At 37.2% G+C, this 23,043-nt stretch overlaps 4 protein-coding genes across 5 annotated transcripts; 3 read left to right on the top strand and 1 right to left on the bottom strand.

Annotated features, from left to right (window-relative positions):
- Positions 1-2,091: 2,091 nt before the first annotated feature.
- gjb9b (gap junction protein beta 9b) lies at positions 2,092-4,733 on the top strand. Its single transcript, XM_056741406.1, has 2 exons — positions 2,092-2,159; positions 3,065-4,733. The coding sequence occupies exon 2, from the start codon at positions 3,105-3,107 to the stop codon at positions 3,882-3,884; it is 780 nt and encodes a 259-aa protein (XP_056597384.1). The 5' UTR covers positions 2,092-2,159; positions 3,065-3,104; the 3' UTR covers positions 3,885-4,733.
- A 197-nt stretch (positions 4,734-4,930) lies between these two features.
- Positions 4,931-10,009, top strand: pef1 (penta-EF-hand domain containing 1). The gene is made up of 5 exons (XM_056740772.1): positions 4,931-5,056; positions 6,252-6,531; positions 8,217-8,372; positions 8,708-8,851; positions 9,139-10,009. Exons 1-5 carry the CDS (start codon positions 5,036-5,038, stop codon positions 9,363-9,365), a joined length of 828 nt encoding a protein of 275 aa, XP_056596750.1. The 5' UTR covers positions 4,931-5,035; the 3' UTR covers positions 9,366-10,009.
- A 1,407-nt stretch (positions 10,010-11,416) lies between these two features.
- On the top strand, positions 11,417-12,580 carry smim12 (small integral membrane protein 12). Its single transcript, XM_056741663.1, has 2 exons — positions 11,417-11,451; positions 11,890-12,580. The coding sequence occupies exon 2, from the start codon at positions 11,918-11,920 to the stop codon at positions 12,191-12,193; it is 276 nt and encodes a 91-aa protein (XP_056597641.1). The 5' UTR covers positions 11,417-11,451; positions 11,890-11,917; the 3' UTR covers positions 12,194-12,580.
- A 5,624-nt stretch (positions 12,581-18,204) lies between these two features.
- Positions 18,205-22,130, bottom strand: gja4 (gap junction protein alpha 4). 2 transcript variants are annotated; one of them, XM_056741167.1, is made up of 2 exons: positions 22,035-22,130; positions 18,205-20,298 (listed from the first exon to the last, which is right to left on the bottom strand). In XM_056741167.1, the coding sequence occupies exon 2, from the start codon at positions 20,293-20,295 to the stop codon at positions 19,246-19,248; it is 1,050 nt and encodes a 349-aa protein (XP_056597145.1). In that variant the 5' UTR covers positions 20,296-20,298; positions 22,035-22,130; the 3' UTR covers positions 18,205-19,245. The 2 variants fall into 2 exon arrangements, with proteins under 2 accessions (XP_056597145.1, XP_056597144.1); XM_056741166.1 differs by having other exon boundaries at positions 18,206-20,338.
- Between the last annotated feature and the right edge of the window lie 913 nt (positions 22,131-23,043).

Below are 23,043 nucleotides of genomic sequence, written 5' to 3' on the forward strand. Positions count from 1 at the left end.
GACTACCCAGTTCGGTCTTGACTCCAAACCATTTCACAAATGTCTTCTAGAAAAAGTCAGTCACAGATCTGTCACAACTCACAATACAGGCCAGCAGAGACATTTCCCCTTTGTCATAACAGTTCAAGAGCATGTTGCAGCTGGCATTCGGGTTGCCAGGTATGACAAGCGGATGCTCTGGAGCTCTGCCTCAGCAGGACACATCTACATTCACCTGAGGACTGACCAAGAGATGCTTCGTGACAGCTCTCCTTTTCTTTCCCCTTGATACAGCCCCAACCATCCCCCCGGTTCACAAGAGCACAAGCCTAGACTGCTAAGTCACTGTCTCTCACACAGTCTGTGTGATAGGTTTCCATTCATAGCAGAGTGGCTTGCATGAAGATCTCGCTCTTATTCCCTTGTTCTCATTTGTTCACTCTGATCTTAAACCCCTGATCCATGCTCCTATTGCCTAAAATTCTTACATTTGTGTGTACTTTCCGAGGTATTTCCAGGGTGACATTGACAGCGAGGAAGTGTTCAGTTAGCTGAAGCATCTATCACAGTATGAGAAGTACGAAAGAAAAACAGGACCTACCAGTAGCGTGAGGTTGGCTAGGTTAGGTTAGGTCAATGTAATTAATATTAACGGACAAACAGTTTAATTACAAATACCATAAATATTACAGTGTAGCAGAGTGGTTTGAGTTTTCTCAGAAATGTTGATGGCAGGATGGTGGAGCTACAGCCTCCTCTAGTGGCGTCTTAGTGGAGTTATCTAAGAAACTGCTCAACCGTTTCCACCAACATCTTCAAGATATCTTCAAGCTCAACATCTTCAAGCCTTTTATAGAATCCTGATCCCGCTGTTAAGCTAAAACTCAAGAAACCTCTCAAGAACACGTCAAGGTCCGGTTTTCACAATGCCAGTCAATTCAATCTAAAATGTTTATATGACTGAAATATCATGATGTTCTGGGAAGACAGGAATACACAGAAACACCAGCAAAGCCGTGTTCTGCAAAAGATACAGGAAGAAATCTTACAGATGGGTAAAGTATAGACAGCCTGACAGCCAAAGGCATTATATTTGTAAACAAACGCCTTTTGACAGCACGAAGGTGAAAGTTGTATCCAATTACCCCCGGAGAGCCTCGCAGAAGCAACATGACAAATATTTGTGAATGTTCAGCCGGTACGCATACAGACGCACTTATTGCTGTAACCATGGCACCACTAATCTGAAGAATAATATAACACTGCAGCCCAGTGCATCAGATGATCTGTGTTCTGAAGCAGAAACAAGTATGTTTTATGGCATATTCTTTTCACTTTATTTCCTTTTTCTACTTCTACTGTACACTTTGTCCGTTTCTGCTTTTTCTTGTTCGTCCATTATAATAAATGTGCTTGTCTATTGTCACCCAATCTCAACACAAGGACAGCATGATCCGCCTTTTAATGGAATGTTGTTTTCAATGAAACCACAGTATCTGCCTGGTTTCTAAATAAACCTGGTTGCAAATATATAGCCTACTTTCATTTTGGACGCTTTTCTCATAAACCTTTTGTTGTGACTGTGATTTCTCTTTTGGTTTAATTTTTATACAATGTCAAGCTTTTGGCCTGCTTTTATACAGTACAGGACCATAAAGAGAGAAATCCATTTTTGAGCGGAATTTATTAAGACATTTGTCTAGATTTATGAGAATTTATTTAATTCCACAATATAATGCCATGCATGTCTTCATTTTTATAGTAGAACTGAATGTTCTTTTTTTATGAACGACTCATCATTGTGAGCAGATAAACACACACACAAAGCCACACATGTATAAATAAAACATGCAATTGCTACATGTTTTCGCTGTTTTAAATAAAGAGATTAAACTTGAATAACTTTCTTAAATTTTACACAAACTTTACTTGTGTCCAGAAGTGAAGCCTTATTAAGTGAGAGGAAACAGAAACAATATGATATTCAAATAAACACTATTATTTTATTTGATTGAAAGTTTTTGTTTCCTCATGCAATATTGTAAAAGCAGAAGCTTTTCATAAATGTAATAGGGCACGGCCGTCAACCAATCAAGTTGGTCTAGATATGAAAAGAAGGAAACAAGCTTTTGCTTTTGATTCTAGTTAACTACGAAGTCTTCACATCATCCAGTAAACAGGTAAGTGGACTTTTGATTTAAGTGCTTTTAAAAGGGTGATGTGTATTTTGAATCATGTAGTTTATATAGGTAACATTTCTTTACTCAGCAGTTGACTTTCTTAATATCATGCTTTATTTTGTTGAGTGAAGCGAATGCACTCCTTTGTTAGCATTTATGTGTGATAAATGTAAATGTCATGTATGTAGACACACAGAACACAGTTGTACAGTACACAGGATAAATAAAGCTATTTTACTTATTTTAATTTAAGGCTCCTGGCTGCTGAGGTAGTTATTGTTCAATGTAATTTTTATGCGTCAAGAGATGTCATTTCCTGTCATTGCAGATAGGGTGTTTTGAGTGCAACACTGTTTACAGAGCACTTTCAATAGTAGATCCACTTTGCCAAATTTAAACCTGTATGAAAAAACAATAGTAAAACTAAGGAAATATCTTGCTGTTGCTTTTAGAACCATTTTCATTGCATCTTGACAAGCAACACATGGCATTCTTGACCTGTGAGGCTATAAAAACTCAAAAATCTTTATAAAAGAATGAAAAAAAAAGGCTGGCATTAACTATAGTTAGCTACTGGTATGGTTCACAAAGCTGAAATACAGTATTGCCCAGAGACGATGTTTACAACCTATGTGAAACATCTTTGAAAATCTCTTACTGAAGAAGAAACCAAAAGTGTTTGTTCACAGCAGGGGCAATTGGGAATTCTAAGAGTCTAAAGGCTACACATCACGTTCTTTACCGTCTGTTTTGTTTTTCATTCTGCGTCACAGTTTCCCTAATGTTACATATTAATATTACTCAAGTGACAAAAATTTAATCAATTTAATAAATACATTCTTATTGAGATAAATTAAATAAATAGAGACTGACTTTCAAAATATGTATGTGTTTGTTTTTTGTAGGGCTAAAACACTGGTGGGAGAGCCCTGTTATATTGCAGAGATGAATTGGATGTACCTTCAGGTTCTGCTTGGTGGAGTAAGCAAATACTCCACCGTGTTTGGTCGCGTCTGGTTATCAGTGGTCTTCGTTTTCAGAATCCTGGTGTTTGTTGTGGCCATTCAGCAGGCGTGGGGTGATGAAACCAAAGAGTTTGTCTGCAACACGGCCCAGCCGGGGTGTAGCAATGTCTGCTTCGACCAATTTTTTCCCATTTCCCATGTCCGGTTGTGGTCTCTTCAGCTCATATTTGTCACCTGTCCATCTCTATTGGTCGTGGCACATGTCAAGTATCGAGAAATGAAGGATCAGAAATTTGCTACAAGCCATGGAGGCGAACACTTTTACAGCAACCCCGGGAGGAAGCGTGGAGGACTTTGGTATACCTACATAATCAGTCTGGTGTTCAAAGCAGGCCTTGATGCTGGTTTCCTCTATATTTTGTACGCCCTTTATGGTTTTGATATGCCAAGGTTGTTCAAATGCAGTCAGGAACCATGTCCGAATACAGTCGATTGCTACATATCTCGTCCTACAGAGAAAAAGATCTTCACAGTGTTTATGGTGGTTTCGTCTTCTGTGTGCATCTTTATGTGTATCTGTGAGATGATCTACCTGATTTCCAAGAAAGTTCACAAGTTCTTGATCAGACACCATGAAATGAACACTGCCAAATATTCCTCATGCAGAAGGGTAGATCCAACAGCCTTGTCCACACAGAACCTGAACAACATTGAAAGGGCAAAGTCTACATCAGAGGAGAAAACATCCGAGCAGGCCTAAATGTGGCCTGAACATTGATTGTGTGGTGAAAACAAAGCATGAAAAACAGACACTTTGGACCATGGACCAAAATTTGGCTACCTCTGTTTATCTCTTCCTTAACAACCGCGTCGTTACTTTATGAAACAGTTACTTCGTGAAGTACTTTTTTTATTAATATGCAAAAAAAAAAAAACACGGGTTTTCTCACTGGCAAGGAATATTGCCTTTATAATATTTTTAAGACTCATATAGAGAATGTTGGTTTTGAGATGTTTAACATCCTGGTTGGGTGAAATTAACCCAACATAGGTTCATTTATAAACCATAAGTCGAGACAACTCAGCCTTTTTGAGTTGAAATGTGTTTTAATATGGGTGATCATTTTAAAAGGCTTGTGTTCTTGTCTCATAGAGGACCATACTGTCCCCTAATGCATAGAGAATATAGGTGAACAACATGGTTAAAGCATACATCAGTAGCCATCGCATCCCTGGTCAAACAAATGGGATGTCCATCTGACAGTACAAAATAAACATGAACACTTCTTAATGGTGTCAACCATTAAGTAATGATGTGTCAATTTAATAAAGGATTTGTTTTTAAATAAACTAAGATTATAAAGAAAAACTGTCACCCAAAATGAATATCTAATAACCCCTTCCCTTCTAGTAATGGTACAATTCACAAATAGACACCTTTAACACTGGGCAGCACTCACACGGAGAAACCTTTACACTATGCGCTTGGCACAAAAGATCAATGTAAAATGTGATGTTTATGGAACTATGTTAAATCATGTTCACCGAATGCATTTCTTCAAATAACCTAATTGTAATTTTGTTGTTATTCTTGTTTTCCTTTTGTATTTGTACATCCCCTAAAATTAAAGGAAATAACTTTTAACGAAATTAACATATTAGTTTAAAAGACACTCTGTATTGATGTTATTACTACACACATCCGTACTGTAAAGGTATTTACTCAAACGAATGTAGTGACTCAGTTTCTGTGACTCACAGTTTCTTCAGTGAGTTTCCATTGCTCCAACCAATCAAATTCAAAATACAAGGGTGCGCTGCTGACGTACATTAAAATGAACCAATCGGCTGCTGAAGGAGGGACTTATTAAATACAACCAATTCGTTCCATTTGCTCAGAATCTCCGCGGAATGAGTTATCAATACGGGCAGGTAAAGTCTCTCTTCCGGGTTTAGCTCTTTTATTTTTATCTTTATATGTGTTTTATTGTTTGAAATTATGGTGTGTTTAGTATACAGTGTAAGTGATGTACAGGCACATGATATGCAGGTTCCGATCATTCCGACTGTGTAAACTTTTTAGAAACTATCATGATTTAGGCTAGCAAGTTAGCCGCGTAGCTACCCTAATATATGATGATTTACACTTGTTTGCATGTATGTTGTTTGTTTGTTTTTTGGATCAGATTGTATATGGATCAGATTGTATAGCAGTATTTTTTAGATTTTAGTGTATAGAGCCTTTAAACAAAGATGTGGAATAGGTTTGTGTGTGACATTTGAACGTAGCCTTAACCCTTTACTGTACCATGGTGGTATCCATACTGTGGTTTGAATAGAAGAATAGTATGAAAGAAATATATAAGAAATATTAATGAAAATGTTTTTACATTTTGATGATGGTAATAATGTTAAATATTGTGATCCACAAGCAACACACATACTAAATGTAAACATATTTACTGAATTCACTGAAAGTAAACCTTAATTTTCCACTGTTTTATTTTTACAGCAAGCTGTAATTGCCTTTCTCTATTGCAGTGGTTCTCAAACTTTTCAGATCAAGTAACGTTACCACCTTTAATACAATGAGTTGTTCCAAGTACCACCTAATGACCACCATAGATAACCATATGAATAAACACTCAAATTCTCAAATTCTAATGTATTATTGATAATACAAATATTAATTTATCAACCAGCTGTTTTCAAACTCAATAACATGTTTTTTCCATGTTTTTCAAGTTAGTCAGCAGTAATAGTGGACACAAAACACTTATCTGTAGTGCACTGTAAACAGGGTTCAGCAAATGGCTCTTATGACGTACAAGCGTCCGTCTGCTGCCTGTCACATGCCTGACTCACATCGACCAAGATAAATAAACATAAGCAATATGATATGTATTCCGTATTTATCTATAATGTATTAAACATTTGAAATTTTATTTAAAATCCAAAATGTAAATCAATATATAGAGTTTTTTACATTTCTGTCATGTCTCTTTAAGTACCACTAGTGGTACACGTACCACAGTTTGAGAACCACTGCTCTACAGGACCACAAACTGTTTCAGGTGTATTGATCATGTTTAATAAAATCAAATAACTTTTTATTTGCTATTCAAAGGGTTATCCAGGATCGGGTGGTAACCCCCAGCACCACCCTCCCCCAGGTGCACCTTATGGAGGTGCTCCCACAGGGGGACAGTACGGTGGTCCTTATAGAGGTGCCCCTCAAGGATCACAGTATGGCGGAGGAGCTGCACCTGGAGGTCCATACAGCTCCTATGGTACTCACGGTGCAGGAGGTGCCCCTAGAGCACCATACGGAGGGCATGCCCCAGGTGGCCCTTACGGAGGTTACGCACCGCCCCAAGGAGGACAGTATGGTCAACAGCCTCCCGCAGGTTCGAGACATTGAACCATATTTTTTCAATTTATTATAAATTGTAACAATATAACTACATTGATTGAACATTGAATGGAGAGAAACTGTTACAATACAATGTGAAAAACCAAATGCATCTATCTTCTGAAACTTTTATATTGGAACAAAAGTATTGGAAATGTAAATTCATTTAAGGGTTGCCTAGATGTCCACATGCCTTTTGTGGCAATATATGTATTATATTCGTTTCTCCGCCTTAAAAACTGCACACTTCAATGATATCATCAATAACTTATTCTAGATTAATAATGTAAGCATTGGGGTAGCAAAATCAATCCATGTGATCGGAGATGAATGCCGGGCTCCTCGAGGCCAGCGGTTAGGTGTATATATCACTTTTGATCAGATTTTAATTCACACCTTCATACATCAGATCTGCATTTGCGAACGCCCCGTAGAAGATATTGGTCTGGCGGATAAATTTTTCCCATGGTCTCAGGAGTGCAGACGATAGCTCCGGGCCGGCCTGACTGATGATGTCTGAGCATCAGGGTTGGCAGGCGAGACAGGAGGGCCGCCACCGTTCCATCAGGCATGCGGTGGCTACGGGCTATGCATAAAATACGAAAGAAAGGAATTTATGACGGTGCTGCAGCAGACGAGGTCCTTGATCCTTCTGCACTGCAGCTGTGTCATGTGCCCCTCACTGAATGACTGATGCTGATACACTGCAGGATGGCAGTAGCAGCTTGTACTGATCTGGTACAGAATGAGCCTACGGAAGAATTATGAGAGTGATGAGTGTGATCATCTTGGGCGAAGGGGTACGAGTGTATGTGTCCACCTGTGTTTATGTTGGCGAGTATGCGATAATGTCCTGTGGGTAAGACTGTCAGTTTTAAAAACTGAACAGAGCTTATCTCTCCCTGGGGTGTAAAGCGTCCATCTGTGCTTCACTCAGTTCCGCAACTTATCCTTCTTCCTCCTGGGACCATAATGACGCATGGCTGATGAATGTGGTGCAACAATTTGTTTCTCGTATCCGACCTTTAGGACTAACATGTTATTTTCTGAGTGATGAAGCCAGATCTTGTTCCGACTGTATAGTCAATATTTGCTTTATATACATAAGTTGCCATAGCAATGACTTGTTTGTGGCATTTGCTGGATTTACACATTCAAGCATGTGCTTTCTCAATAATACATTCGCTTACCCATGATATGTACAGGAACATGTTGAGAACAACACGCGTGGGCGTAAATACGTCAATCCGGATGCTGTTGCGCTTTGTGTAAGACGTTACACTTTCGCATTTCCACCTGTTACACGTTAAGCTACTGATGCTAGGATGCATACATGTAAACATTTTTCAAACCACCTTTTGACGTCTGTTTTTTTTCTGTTCACGATGAAAAAATAACTACAAGGGTTCAAGTCTACTATGTTAAGAAAATCAGGTCTTTGCCAGTCTATAAAAGTTTGCACTGTTTTCCCTGTTTTTTTCTTTTTTCGCTTTGAAAATCATTGAAGTGTGTACTTTAGTCTGTTTTTGAGTTGTGGTTTTATTTCTCGGTGTGCTTTAGTACTCATTTGCTCCGATTTCAGTTAAATCATTTGTTTTGAAATGACTGGATTGTCTTAAATCAATGTTGGAGACACATTTGTACTCTTATTCATTTACCTAATCTTTTTTCATGGTGCAGGTAACCTTCCTCCCGGTGTGAATGCTGAGGCTTACCAGTGGTTTTCTACTGTGGACACGGATCGTAGCGGCTACATTAACCTGAAGGAGCTAAAGCAAGCTCTTATCAATTCAAACAACTCTGCTTTCAATGACGAAACATGCATTATGATGCTCAGTAAGTGTTAGCATTTCTAACATTATCAGCAAATTGTTGAATTGAAGATGTGCCCTAACTGAATTCTTAACTCTGTAATGTCAGATAAAAGATTTCAAAAGATATTCTTAAATAACATCTCATTTACATTTATGCATTTGGCAGACGCTTTTATCCAAAGTGACTTACATTGCAATATAATATACATTTGTATCAGATAACGTGCAATCCCTGGGATCGAACCCATGACCTTGGCATTGCTTGCATTATGATCTAACCACTGAGCTACAGGAGAGAAAAATCTCTAGTGCAAAATAAATTTATGGGTGGAATCAGTGCTTTGTCTTCATTTCCAGATATGTTTGACAAGACCAAAACCGGACGTGTAGATATATATGGGTTCTCCGAAATGTGGACGTTTCTGCAGCAACGGAGGGCAATGTTCCAACAGTTCGACCGGGATAGATCCGGTTCAATTAACAGCAATGAGATGCACCAGGGTGAGTGGATATGTTATCAAAATATACAGTATATATATGTGTGTGTGTGTACACGTGTTAACCTGCCCGCCATCCCATTGAACGTGTTAAAAGAGTCCATTTCTTACTTTTTTACAATTTTAATAAATTAAAAATAGCATACATATTACCTTTGGCATTTGCGAAGATATTAATTGTAGTATACTTATTGATTGTAGTTCATGAAATTATCTTCAAGAACACTACTACAGTAGATTTGTTTATCAGACACTGATTCATTTATATTGTCTATTTTCCTTCTCCTACAGCGTTATCTCAGATGGGTTACAGTCTGAGTCCTCAGTTCGTTCAGGGACTGGTGAGTCGGTTTTGTGTACGTGGTGTGAATGGAATCCAGTTGGACCGCTTCATTCAGGTGTGCACCCAACTTCAGTGCATAACCCAAGCATTCCGCGAGAAAGATACCACCATGACCGGGAATGTGCGGATGAGTTATGAAGATTTTCTGTCTGGTGCCGTAACTAAACTGATGTGAAGTACTGCATAAGGAAGTCAGGAGAGACCTGTTTCAGCTAGTGGTTGTTGACCACTGTTTCTCACAACACTTTAGCCACTTGACATCTTTTACAGTCCCTTGTACTGCAGGATACCTTGATTTGACCACATTGTGCTGCAAAACCACTATGTTTCAAGCATAGTTAGATTGCCAAATATAGCTCCCCTTGAGACATTTTACCTACATTTTGCTTTTGTTGTTAGCTAATGTTAAGTTGTTTATTATATATGAATGCCAAAATATGTTCAGTGTATATGCGGATGAATTGCCATTAATGCAAGGAGGACTATTTACTAATTACTAATATAATATCACAAATAGGAGACTGTCATAGATATTTAAATAGTATTGCTTTAAATCTTAGTACAACTATGCTTAAAGATCTTTGAATATTGTTTTAAATTGTGTATCATACAGTCAATAGTTTCACCCCAAGGCTTACGTTTGATTGACATTTAAACTCTTTGACCACCATCACTTTTAAATAAAAAATGTTAACTATACATGTTTATGTTCATATATATATATATTTACTTCTGGTTTGTTTCTTTCCTTTTATCTATTTACTCCGTTTACATTCATTTGAAATGTTACATTTTGAAATAAAATATTTCATTTTGAAATACTGGGTCAATGTCGTGAAACAATATTTTATTCATATTTCACAAAAATACAAAATATATTTCACAGGAAGAAAATCAACTTTCATTTTGTGATTATATTTATTGCAATTAAACTCTAAATACACTGTAAAATTTAATTCGTTGATCTTACTTAAAAAAAGCATGCAAACCGATTGCCTTAAAAAAAAACTAAGTAAAGTGAAATGGTATTGATGAGTTCAAGTAACTAAAAAAAATGTTCAGATGTACTCTTGACTTAGTGTTGAGTACTCAGAATTAACTATTATTACCAATTTAAGAATTTCCATTGGATTTATTGCACTGTAAACCCAGACAATTTTGCAATGCAAAGTTTTGATTATTCTACAGCTTAATTAAATTTCACAGTCACATAAATATTATTCTAAAAATGAATAAATCAAACACATTAACTTGTGCAATACAAGATGAGCAAGAGGAGACTGATCTCAGACCTGCATACACAGACTATACTCATGGTAAAAACACCTAAGCTTCGCAGACCCTAATCACATGCACCTATCTTCTAAATAGTGGTAACCACAAAACTGAAAAATATGTCAAACTCTTCTAAATATCTAAGAGAAGTGAACATTAAACACTATCAAGTCTTTAACTTTACCAAAACCATATAAAGAAATCATATTTTAAAAAATGTACTCTCCTAATGCAGTCTGGCGCAAAGCATGCTGGGAATATTTTCTGCATACAGGCAGGATCTGCTTTCCACTGCCTCTCGCTGGTTTAGTAAAGTAATTGCTTCGTTTGCCGCTAATTGCTTAATTTAAGTAAGATATGCTAAAGGCGAAGAGTGAGTTGTTTTATTTCCCCTGCAAGTAATCGTAACTTAATAAAAACTAGTACAATTTTGAATATTTTAAATATTTTAAAATACATTTTGACAACTGAGTAAAGTTAACAAATAATTTGTAAGTAAGGACAACAATTAGATTTTACGGTGTATGTATTATTTATTATTATTTTAAAGTCATGAATAGCATCCCCTCTTGACACTTTTTAAATATAAATACATAACAATGGCACAAATATAAACGGTCATGTAAAGTTCTTATTGTACTTTGCAGATGTTTTTATAATTAAAATAAAAAAATAATGAATGAGTTCCCGTAGCCCTGATAAGAGCAGAGAAATGACTTTAATTCTTCCGCACTAACCACTAATAAAATGTGTAACCTGAATGTAAAGTATTTATAAAGTATCCGATCAAAATGATATCAGTATATAATGTTATGTGTATGATTTCATGTTTATGATAAGTTCTGGCAGTGGACACAAGGTGTCAGCATTGCACAGCTTGCATAAGAAACATTTTTAAACGTGATATCGTCATCCTGACGTTAGACCTTATCCAATCAGTTTGCGTCGATAGAATGACGCAATGAAGTAGGAAGTGGAGTCGCCTGGTATGTTGTGTGTTATTACAAACGTACACTCGAAAAATATAGGTTACATTTCTTCATATTACACCATACCTCCCTAGCGCGATAATTGTTATGTTTCGAAGCCTTATCTAACAACACGAAACGTTTTAGTACGGCCGTTTTATTGTAAGAGTTCATGCTATGCTTTGACATCGGTACCCTTGTAACACCGACATGATTCGTGAACACGCGTGACACACTTTGTACTGCTTTTCACCTCGTGTTAAACCGCATATAAAGCTATTTTTTAACAACTGATTTTCTTGTTACATTGATTGTTTGTAAACACGTGTTTTTTCAAGCTTTGACTTTCAGAGTTATGTAAACGTAGGATTAATAAAACGTTTACAGCTCTGTAAACTATTAATATATTGGCTTTCATTTGAATAACAATGAATAACTTGATCTGCCTTTTTAAAGGTAACGTTATATTCTTGAATTTTCAACCATGTGGCCATTGGTCTGGACTGCCATGCGCACCTATGCACCCTATGTGACCTTCCCAGTAGCCTTGGTGGTGGGAGCTGTTGGGTACCAGCTAGAGTGGTTCATCAGAGGAACTCCTAATACCCCTGGAGAAGAGAGAGGTATTGCGGAGCAGCGAGAGGATAGGAAATTAGAAGAACTGACGGGTCGGGACAGCACACAGTTCACCAGCCTGAAAGACAAACTGGAATTCACCCCAAGGGCAGTGCTAGAAAGAAATCGACCAGAGAAGAGTTAAGTGAAGGTCTGGCAAGATTACCATAAAATGATCTAATTCAACCAAAGTTGGGCTCTTCATCTTGTCACACGACATGTCCCTAGAGACGGGAACTAGTGGGATTTCATTTGCAAGCGTATACCACATCATTCAGCTGCCACAATTTTGGAGTCTTGTTCTAATATTCACAAAGCTAGCTGGTGAAAGTCGACTGCTGGAAGAAGTTGTAAAACATTGATTCTCTGGGACTTCTTAATACGCATTTTGTAGCCTCAGGCATGCAGACATATGACTATGTTGGTTTTTTTCATTTGCGGTTCTTGTCAGATGCTCAAGAGACTGAAGCTGGAATAAAGACAACCTTTGTTAAGTGTGTGTGTAGATAAATAAAAGTGTATTTATGCAACACGTGACCTGAGTGGAGCTAAATATGTTTGAGATGTTTTGGATGTTGAGAAATGTATAAATAGTCCCCAGTTGCAATTCTATGCTAATACTTAGTTTAAAAACTAGTGTAGTTTTACCTCAATGTTCATGGTAACCACTCGGTACATTATTTTGTTTATGTACAATGAACATTTATGCTGCGTTCAAGATATCTAGGATTTCTCACCTTTACCCATAATTGTGCCATTTAAATGCTACTAAATATACATTTCCATTCATGCATTTGGCAGATGCTTTTATCCAAAGCATATCCTATACATTTTTACATAGGTATGTGCAATCCCCTGGGGATCGAACCCACAACCTTGGTTTTTAACGCAATGCTCTTACCACTGAGCTACATGAAAGCTAAAATACTTTAAATTGTGCAAAATCCAGAAGTTAGTTCCAGGTTTGTGGTGGAAAATATCCTATACATAAATTCCTTTGCTGGGTTGTTTTAACCAAAAGTTGGATCAAGTATGGAAAATTTCTATGTTAAATTATAACCTATTGATTCGGATTGTCCCTTTTTGACCCAAGGCTGGGTTGAAAATAATAGGAATAGGAAAATGTGATTACAAATAGGTAATAAATACTGTTCATTTTTGGCATTCTGTTTAAGAAACATTTAAACTACAATACGGGGCAATTTCAGATGCACAAAACAAATGGACTACTATACCTTTTTCTACTTTGGTTTATACGTCCATTTTCGAGGCCTCTGTACATGACTATTACTTTTAAGAGCAGATGCACAATCTGTTTTTCTGTATAGCATGTAGTTTTTCCTGCAGCACCCAACCGGATTAATAAGAACCAGAAAAGAGAGCAATACTTTATTACTCCCCAGAGCGTTTTAATAGAGGTAACCTTACATTTTCCACCTTGTGTTTTTGCTGCACTGCTGCCAACAAGCTAGTGAAACTGTATGAGTGCTGATCTGAATTTACATCAGCAAAGTGTTTAAATGCTGAATCCAATCACCATCAGCTTGTCTACACAAACAGTTTTCTATAAAAGCTGAAAACTTTTCACTTTTATGCACAAAAAATCCATGCTAGTCAATGTGGACCAATGGTTTTCTGTGACCAACCTTTTTTTAAATAACTTCTTTGTGTGCAGCAGAAAGAATGGTCATACTCGTTTAAAATAACAAGAGGGTGAGTAAATAATGACAGAATATTCAATTTGGGGTGAACTCGCCCTTTGCTGAACCAAGGAGATTTGATTTCCAGTGGCCAACTGAATCTTTTTTATCTGGTTTTGGGAGGAAAATCAGCAGAAATTGTTTTTAAACTATGACTTAAATTCCACTGTTATAGCCGGAGAGTTTTAGTAACAGCCAATAACCATATTTTAAATTGGCTTATGAATTCTTATTCATAGATTGAAGCACATAATTCAATAGCACATACTAGGGCTGGGGGTTGTGCATTTATGAATGACGTGCTATGAAATTCTATGTCAATATCTAGAGTGCAGATTTTGTGTGGGTGGGCAAATATACAGTAGCTGATACACCAGTATGAGATAAACTGTTGTTGTAATCCATCTGCCTCGTACACCATTTTTGCAAAGGTTTTGGCGGAAATATTTGCCCAGTAAGAGTAAAGCGAGCTGTAATTGGACAAAACTGAATCTTGGAGAGCCAGGTTTGGGTCCATGAGTTCAGTGATAATGCCTGGCTTGCCTTTGGTCAATGAAAGCAGTCATCGTAATTGCTCATTCTGTTGGAAACGTCCTCTCAGATCGGAATGGTTTAGTTCTTTGAAAGGCACTGCACCATCAGCCCTACGAAGAATACAGATTGCGTTTATTTACATTTACATTAAGTCATTTATCAGACGCTTTTATCCAAAGCGACTTAAATACAGTTCAGGGAGCAATAAAGCCAAATGTCATACAGGGGCAATAACACAATAAAAGCCAATACCAATTTAATAGTTTCTAATACCAAGTAAATTGTTTATCTGAGTCAAATGACTTTCTGTATTTGTATATGGGACAAGAGGATGTGGATTATGGATTGTTATAGTCTAACCATGTACAAGATTGAGGGTTTGGTGCTGGCAAGGTGCTAGTTTGCCTCAGGGGACATACTGCCCTATTGTTCCTGAGTGATCGGAAGAAGAAACGACGCCTGCCGTCGTCTCTCACCTCTTTAGTCAGGATGTGTACAAGATCAGTGCACAATTGCAGCACAGTTATTCACTTGCGAGATTTCCATCAGTGACAGAAACAATAGAGAGACGCTAAAAATCATACTCTTTCCCATGGGCTTCACTGTTCAGTTCCCACAACCCGCTCAGCCTGTCCCTCTTTGAACCTTTTAGATAGTTACAAAACTGACTTCCATTGCCTTCAGCATCAGCCCCAAGGGTCTCATCAATACCCCATTGTCCCTTTCAAGGTAATTTACTGGGTGTATCAATGTTACTCTTTTTAGTTGACATATCTTGTACGGTTCAGTTGCATTTCAATTGTCTAAAGGAAATTACAATTACATTTTAATTCATTATTATTTACATTTTTTAGTTTACTGGCATTTTTATTTAAAACATTGTAATTTTAAGCAACAAATGAACTTTAATTATTTCTTTTTATTATAGGAAGATTTACCACTGCAAAGTTGTGTGAAATTGCCTATTTTGCTGACATTTTTCCAGATTTTTACGATCTGGTTGTCACGCTTTAGATCAGTTGCTAGTGAAGGGTTTGGGTCTGAACACATTCTTGTATTGCCATCAGCCAGACAGCAGTGTCACAATGTAATTTTCAGACGGCTGGAAAGAAAGTCATTTACAGCTCAGATGCTTTCATGTCCAGAACTAGATGCCCATTAGCAAAGATGGCAGATTTCAAATCTGTGTCCTGCTGAGCCACAATGATGTAAAGCGAGAAAAGAAAGAATGTAATATTGGAGATTTTACATAATAAGATTTTAGGCTTCGTAATTGCCTGATTATTTGTGTGCATGAGACATGGAGCATTGATCTTCATCTAATGTTTCATTATTGAACATAGCTTGAGGCTTCTGAGAAACCAAGCTGTGAGTCATGATTTATCAAGATACTGATGCTGTAACGATGACTCACACCGCGGCCTTGTATGACCATGTCCAAACACATCAACTCCTTACTGGGTTAATAAGCAATGTTCTCTTTGTTAGTATGAGAAGTGATGGTTTACGTCAGCCTTTTTGTTTTATTTATGCCATACAATACAAGCAGGTCCTTCATCCCATTAACTTGTGGATTCAAATTCAGCTTTCGGTTTTATATTTGAGTTTTGGATGGACAAACATCCCTCACGTTTTGTTTGTTAATCTGGTTAAGTTTTATCCTTAACTATAATACTTGGTTTAGGCTGTTGATCAACTTCCTCGAATATTGCTACATGTGGGATTTTACCAAAACAATATAACAATGCCCACCTCATGTTCATTGTAAGGGTGAACAAGTATTTTAGCCCATCCCTGAAGTGACCAATGGAGAAACACAGGAAGCAGATGCAGGCCCATTTCCTGGTTACCTAAATTATCTATTTAACCATCAGTTTGGTATTCCAAGAGCACAGTCAATATTTTTATGAACCAATAGTGAAATAAACTCTTTTTCTCGTCTCTCTGTTTCATAGCCTCTCTGTGCATCAATAATGAAATAGCTGCCAAATGTCATTTTTTTATCACTCATACATCTCGAGATCGCTGTTATTTTTAGACATCTATTTTCCCATTGTGGAATTGTGTGTGGCTTCTTGTTGAGTCTATCAGTAAGGAACAGGGGTTTTAATCATATCAGCTGGCACGAATTAAAAATTTGACCATTTTGAACTGCATATATTGGCATCTTGGCGTAGTACTGCAGCCTTCAGAACCCCTACAGTAAACAGGTTGGCAGTCGGATGTAAATCCCCACAGGATGCAGGCAGACTGTCCGTTCGAAGCCACCATTAAACACACAGCCTGCTGCTTCATATATCCAAGGTATGTAAAAGTCACGGAATGCTTAAAAACCTCTTTTATGTCATGCGTTGCCTGCGTGAGAGATGTTGTTTGGTGTAAGCAGAGAACGGAAAATGCATCAGCGGTCGGCACAAAAATATCAGGATGCAAGGATCGGCAAGAGTGACGGCTCATTTTCATTACTTTGTGCAAATCACCTAAGGGCAAGCAGGCTGGCAGTGTCCCTGCTGGGTTTCACGAATCAAATGACCTTTGTTTGACAGAAAAAAAAGTTCTGGGAAAATGTATTCAGCACACTCTTAATGACCAGCGGTCATTTACAATTTTACATTGAAATGGCACACATCTGTTTTCCTGACAGAAAAATTGATTATTTTATTATTGGCTAGAGGACATGATGATTTAGCGTTTGTGCTTCCTTTAGTCTTTTTTTTCTTTGAAGAAAAACAAAAGGAAACGCTCCGGAATGATAACCTTTTTTCCACCGTAAATGGCTCTATAATATAGCACAGAGTTTGAGGCAGGTCTCTCGTTCTTTGTCTTTCTATTTGCTTGGTTACTGAATAGAACTAAAGGGGTCAAACTTCACCAGCTGTTCACTGACCCACACATCTTGTGAAGCACCTCAGATGCCTTGTATTGGCAAAAGATGACAGGCTATCGGCTCTTGCCGGCCAGTTGCATAACTTTTTTATAAAGGGAACTTTGAGTTGGGCAAAGACCACAGGTTATGGTTGGCAACACCGCAAACTCATTAATCTTTCATAGACTGGAGCCCAGCAGTGCAGACAACACCCCCTAATAAAACATGATTTCCATTAGCCAGCAGAACATACCTTTTGAGGGGAAAAGCAGTGTTGAGTGCTGTGTTGAAACATATTTTTGCAGTCTGTTGTTTTGATTCCTGACTTCATTCGGTGGACTTTTAAGAAACTCACTGACCTTGTAAATTACCTTGTCGTTTCATTTTCCTGACTTATGGGTCATTGTTGAGAGAGCTCAGATATTGATGGAAATGACTTCAAGGGCACATGACAATACACAGTATTTGCAGTAAGGCTTCTATGACAAAGGGTGTGTGAATACAGGGTTTACAACAAACAACCACTTGCAGAGTTAAGGAAATATTTCACCCAAAAAATGAACATTCTGTCATCATTTACTCACCCTTTTGTCAATTTTAAAACAAGTATGACTTTAATTTGAACAACCTAAAAGAAGATATTTAGAAGAATGTTGACAAGCAAGCAACGACTGTATGGACACAAAACCAATGCAATTGAATGGATTCTGCCATTGTTTGGTTACCAACATTCTTCAAAATGTCTTGTTTTGTGTTCTGCAGAAAAATGAAAGAAAAACTGGTTGGTAATGACAATAGGTGGGTGAGTAAGTGATGACAGAATTTCATTTTAGGGTGAACTATCACTTTAAAATAGACTTCTCCCTCTGTTAATATCAATATTCAGCATTTTATTAATGGTTCAATGTGTATCGGGATTTTCAGAGAATAACGTTTCTATTTTTATTAAAGAAAATATATACATATTTCACATTCTATCTTAAAGAAGGTATAGTACAGTTTGTGGAAGTGAACAGCCGTATTTTGACTGTTGCAGCAGAACATAAAAACAATTCTGACTAGTTATTGAAAACCATTGTGATATGCATATTTGCAATATTTTGATATTTTGTGCAATCCCAGGTGCAATGGACCTTTTTCACAAGCCTTTGATGACGCGTTCAACGGTCATCAGCATTGTGAATCATCCAAAACTTTTATATATATATATATATATTTTTTTTATGTAAGTTTATAACGCTATACTTTGCATTATATTACCTTTGCATAAATCTACACAAAAATTTAACGCTTATGGGAGGGTGTTTCTTATACAGTGGGAGCCACAGTCATTTTTAGATCATTCTCTCTTTTGACTGCTGTCATCAGACACAATTATTTTACTATTTTATTTTATCGTCTTTTTTATTTTTAGCTGACAGTAGTGGAAACACAATCATTGAGTTTTTCTTTTGCTATTTGAGCAAATGAAGTACTAAAGATATATTTGTGGTAGTCTATCATTCACCGCTATAGAAGTTTACCTACCAATGTCTACTTCCGCTGCTGTGAAACCCGGAAATGTGAAAAATGTCCATTTTTTTTTTAAATACAGTATAATATAAATTATATCGGTTATTGTAATTTTGATGTACAACACACAATCTTGTAATGGACGAACACATATAGAGCTTATTGTGCAGTCCTTTAATAAAAGTACATCTTTAAATATAAAAAAATACAAAATGATTGTTTTTAAAATTTAAATACATTTTAAATATTGAAATTGTTGGTTCACTTTCACATAGTTCACTTTGGTCTTAAATACAGTTTGGTATTTACTAAGCTGTACCGTATTAGACATTCATTATCTGACTTCAAACTACCCTTGTGTAGTTCTGTTTCTATCAGTGTATTTGTTTAAATATTTCCTGCTTGTGTTTCCTAGAACTTATCTCAAGCATTTGAGACATCTATATCTGGCCATAGATCACTAAAGACGGTCCATCCCACATCCCATTTCCCCGTCTATCTAAATAACGGAAATGGTTCTCTGATGCACAGAAAAACACTGATGTTCATGCGTCTAATCCCTCAAAGTTCTCACTGTTCTGCTCTTCAAACGTAATGTCCTGGTCTGGAGGTTTTGTCTTTGTTGTCGGTCTTCTGGTGCTTCTTGTGAAGATGGATTGTTGAGGAGCATTTGTGTGTAGCATGTTTCACATTGTTTATGCAGTTTAAATAGCTAGGGAGCGTGTACTCCGTCAAGTGTGGTTCTTTGTTGTCCCATTCGGAAGGGAAGCTGTTGTTCGCTATTGGTAGGAAGACGCGTTCCCTCTCCTCAAATGATTCCGCGGGTACTGCTTTTGAGGGATTTCTACTGATAAATTGAATGATCTCCGCCTGACATTGGTACCTCTTCTCTAGTCTGTAAGCTATCGCTAACTGAAGCAGGTGAAAAAGCTCCACAATATTGAGGAGGACGGAGATCACTGCAATGACTTGGGTATAAACGGTGAAGATCGTTTTTTCAGTCGGTCGGGAGACAAAGCAATCCACAGTGTGAGGACAGGGAAACCTCTGGCATTCATACCTGGGCTCAATTACAAATCCATATAGAAACCACAGACCTACAATGAAGCCGATTTCGAGAAGAACTTTGAAGGCTATGCTCGCTGCATAAGCACACAGAAGCCGTCCTTTCAGCTTTGGAGCTTCGGAAGCTTTGCTTTTCCTCTCTCTGGATTTCTCTTCAACATCTTCATCTTCTTCCACGATGACCTCCAGCGTACGATCATTGGTTTTATGTTGTCTTTGTTTCCTGCCCTCTTCAAGCTTCTCTTCATTCCCCCTTTTATCTCCGGCCCTGAGGGCCACGTAGCCAAAATAAAAAATGGTCGGGGTAGAAACGAAGATGACTTGCATAACAAAGTACCGGAAGTGGGAGATGGGGAACGCCTTGTCATAACAGACGGACACGCAGCCGGGCTGTTTAGTATTGCAGACGAAGTCGGACTGTTCGTCGTCCCACGCAGTTTCGGCCGCCGTGCCTAGCACGAGCATGCGGAAGAGGAAGAGCACGGTCAGCCACACCCGTCCAACGCCCGTCGAGTACTCCTGACCCTCTTCTAGCAGGTGCTCCAGAAAACCCCAGTCAGCTCTGGACATCCTCTGCACCGGCACAAACAACAAGTTTATACAAAGTGAACATCTGTAGAGAGAGAGAAGTTTTGCCATGAAATCTTAGTCTATGGCAAAATTTTGATACTGTACTTCATGTAAGATTACATTATGTTGACAGTTCACCCAAAATTTTTAATTCTGTCATCATTTATTGACCCTCAAGTTGTTCCATAACTGTATGAATTTCTTTGCTCTGCCAAACGCAAAGAAAAATATTTGTAAACAAACCATTTTGGGGCACCATTGACTAAGAACTGCTAAGTTAGTCAATGGTGCCCGAAAACTGTTTGGTTCCTCACATTCTTCAAATCTTCTTATTTGTTCAACCTGTATTCAGGTGAGGGTGAGTAAATGAAGACAGAATTTCCAATTTCGGTTTCCATTTTGGGTTACTATCCTTTTAAATAATATGCTCACCATATATACAAACACATGTTTTTCCTATGCTGCCCAGATAGACGTTCGTTAACAGTATGAGTCATTCTAAGGACCACCACAACAAATAGTTTTCTTTGATTGTTCAGGTTGTTCAGATTTAATAAGGAACAGGCGGATTCTGTTTCTGATTTTTTTCTCCAAAAACTCCAAAAACTGAAGCAGGTTGCGTCCGGCGACATAAGTTTTCTATTTACTCTTTCGCAATTGTTCATGGGCAATTTGTACGTTTGTTGAGGTGAGACCAGTTTATGGTCAGCTGTAGAATGTGTTGAAGTAATTCCAAAAGATTTTAACAGAAGTTTTGCCCATTCTAACATCTGTGCACAAATTGCTATTATACATTGTACTATAAACTTTCAACCATGAAATAATTGAGCTAGATCAAGACTTACTCAAGCAAAACATGCTGTTCAAAAAATAATAATAATCACCAAATTGCACTTAATAAGTACTTAATTCAATTATTGAGAACAACTATCAGTGTCATTTAGCTGTGATAGAGACTAAATGACCCTCAAAAATATGCTGTAGAGAATACACCATGAATGTTGAGCAGTGGCCTCTGTGCTATGAGAATTAATTAGTATCACGGACAGAAAGTGTAATGATCTGTAATGAAGCGTGAACTGAAGAAGAAAGCCTGCGTCTTTTCTCTGAAGGCTCATGGGACTTTCAGCACGACATTCCATCTCAAAAGGACTCGCATTTGTGTAAACACCACATCAACACTGTTTATTCCCATCCTTCTCTTATCTGTTTGCTTATTTATTTTCTTATTTTTTCTGGCAGGAGGCCTGATTTGTGTGTGTCCGCTTACATTCACACATACTAGATTTGATTTAAACTGAAATAGGAATAATAAGAATAATAAAAATATTTCAACAGTTTTGTGCCCTGGCTAAGAGAGATGTCTTGAATATGCTGTTCCACTTGTTTAGCTCAAGGGAATGACTGAAGTCATAATATGTGTTATATAATGACAATATGAATTCTCAGAAAGTTCAGTTTACTCAGGAAACCGATTATCAACGTTTATCTTGTTTACCATCTCTTAAATGCTTCTTTACAATTCAAGGACAGCTTTCTTTCTTTTTTCAATCTTTGGTAACATTTTGATCATATTTATTACCATCTTAAATTACATACAATTGTTAATATTATTTAAATTCAAAAAGTTTGTAAAATAAATTCTAAGTTATTTTTGTAGATTTTCTGTCAAAGTATGGTCAGAATCGATCAAAATATAGAAAAGAAAGAAAGGGCTTATCAAAAATATGCATTCTTACCTGTTAGCCCTGCTTAATGTTTATCTTCTATCCGCGTGAGGAGATTCTGCCACTGACAGTCGTACAAGCTCTTGTGGTCGAGGCAGTGGCTCTTGATGAGAAAGAGAAACAACTGGGGAAAAGGAAACTTTCCCATGATTTTTAGCAGCCCTCCCACAGGAACTCGGTACAGGAAAAGGAATGGATGAGTTCAAAAATAGATTATCCTTGCTCTGGAAAGGCCGGTTTGGTCATGGAGAATTACTGTGTTTAAACACACCTGATTGTTTGTCCTTTAAGTTTAAAATATATTTAATGACAGTGTTCTCACAGTCTCCTCAACCCATGTGTATCCTGAATCAGATGGCCTTATTAATAATTGTTTTATTTATGATTATAAATAACTACTTTTTTATATCAATCATATATTCTGATCTGGTAACTCAATTTAATCTCAGTGTAGATGCCAAATCATTTAATTCCAGGAACATGAATGTCTGTGTATTCTTCATAATCACCACAGAGTGCCGCTGTAGACCAGTGGCGTGACATGAAGATAAGAATTGGAGGGTCAAAAACTTTAAACTAGTTGACAAACGGATTTTAAACTATTTTTTAACATAAATTTCTCTTTAAAGATTTCAGAAATGATGAGTAATGAATCCTTGCAAATGTAAAACTTCAATCAGTTAAAATGAATATGAAAAATGACGTGATGTATTTTACTTTTCTTTTATTTCTCGTCTAGATACTTATCTTTATAGCTCTGGGCAAATATCTGTTTAGAATGATTATTTCATTTGCAGCAACCTCGTCGTGAGCCCACATGGGAAATTTTAGAGTATGCTAATAATATTAATAATTCATGCACATATGAAATACTCTTATTTATAGAGCTTTTCATCCTGATCTTTTGTTTACTGAATTTTGAAAACATGTTAATATGCTACAGTTAGAACAGGCTATAGGTTCTGAATGAACCCCATGGAATGCTTGAATAGATTTATTTTTTATTCTCGACTCCTAGCAT

This window comes from Triplophysa dalaica, chromosome 25 (assembly GCF_015846415.1).
Source record: "Triplophysa dalaica isolate WHDGS20190420 chromosome 25, ASM1584641v1, whole genome shotgun sequence".
Classification (NCBI taxonomy): domain Eukaryota; kingdom Metazoa; phylum Chordata; class Actinopteri; order Cypriniformes; family Nemacheilidae; genus Triplophysa; species Triplophysa dalaica.

What these genes read in the sequence shown, in the direction of transcription:
- gjb9b (XM_056741406.1), top strand. Translation starts at nt 3,105, where the DNA reads ATGAATTGGATGTACCTTCAGGTTCTGCTTGGTGGAGTAAGCAAATAC.
- pef1 (XM_056740772.1), top strand. Translation starts at nt 5,036, where the DNA reads ATGAGTTATCAATACGGGCAG. An exon ending in AACATGCATTATGATGCTCA is followed by an intron (nt 8,373 to 8,707) that starts GTAAGTGTTAGC and finishes CTTCATTTCCAG; the next exon opens with ATATGTTTGACAAGACCAAA. An exon ending in CAGCAATGAGATGCACCAGG is followed by an intron (nt 8,852 to 9,138) that starts GTGAGTGGATAT and finishes CTTCTCCTACAG; the next exon opens with CGTTATCTCAGATGGGTTAC.
- smim12 (XM_056741663.1), top strand. Translation starts at nt 11,918, where the DNA reads ATGTGGCCATTGGTCTGGACTGCCATGCGCACCTATGCACCCTATGTG.
- gja4 (XM_056741167.1), bottom strand. Translation starts at nt 20,295, where the DNA reads ATGTCCAGAGCTGACTGGGGTTTTCTGGAGCACCTGCTAGAAGAGGGT.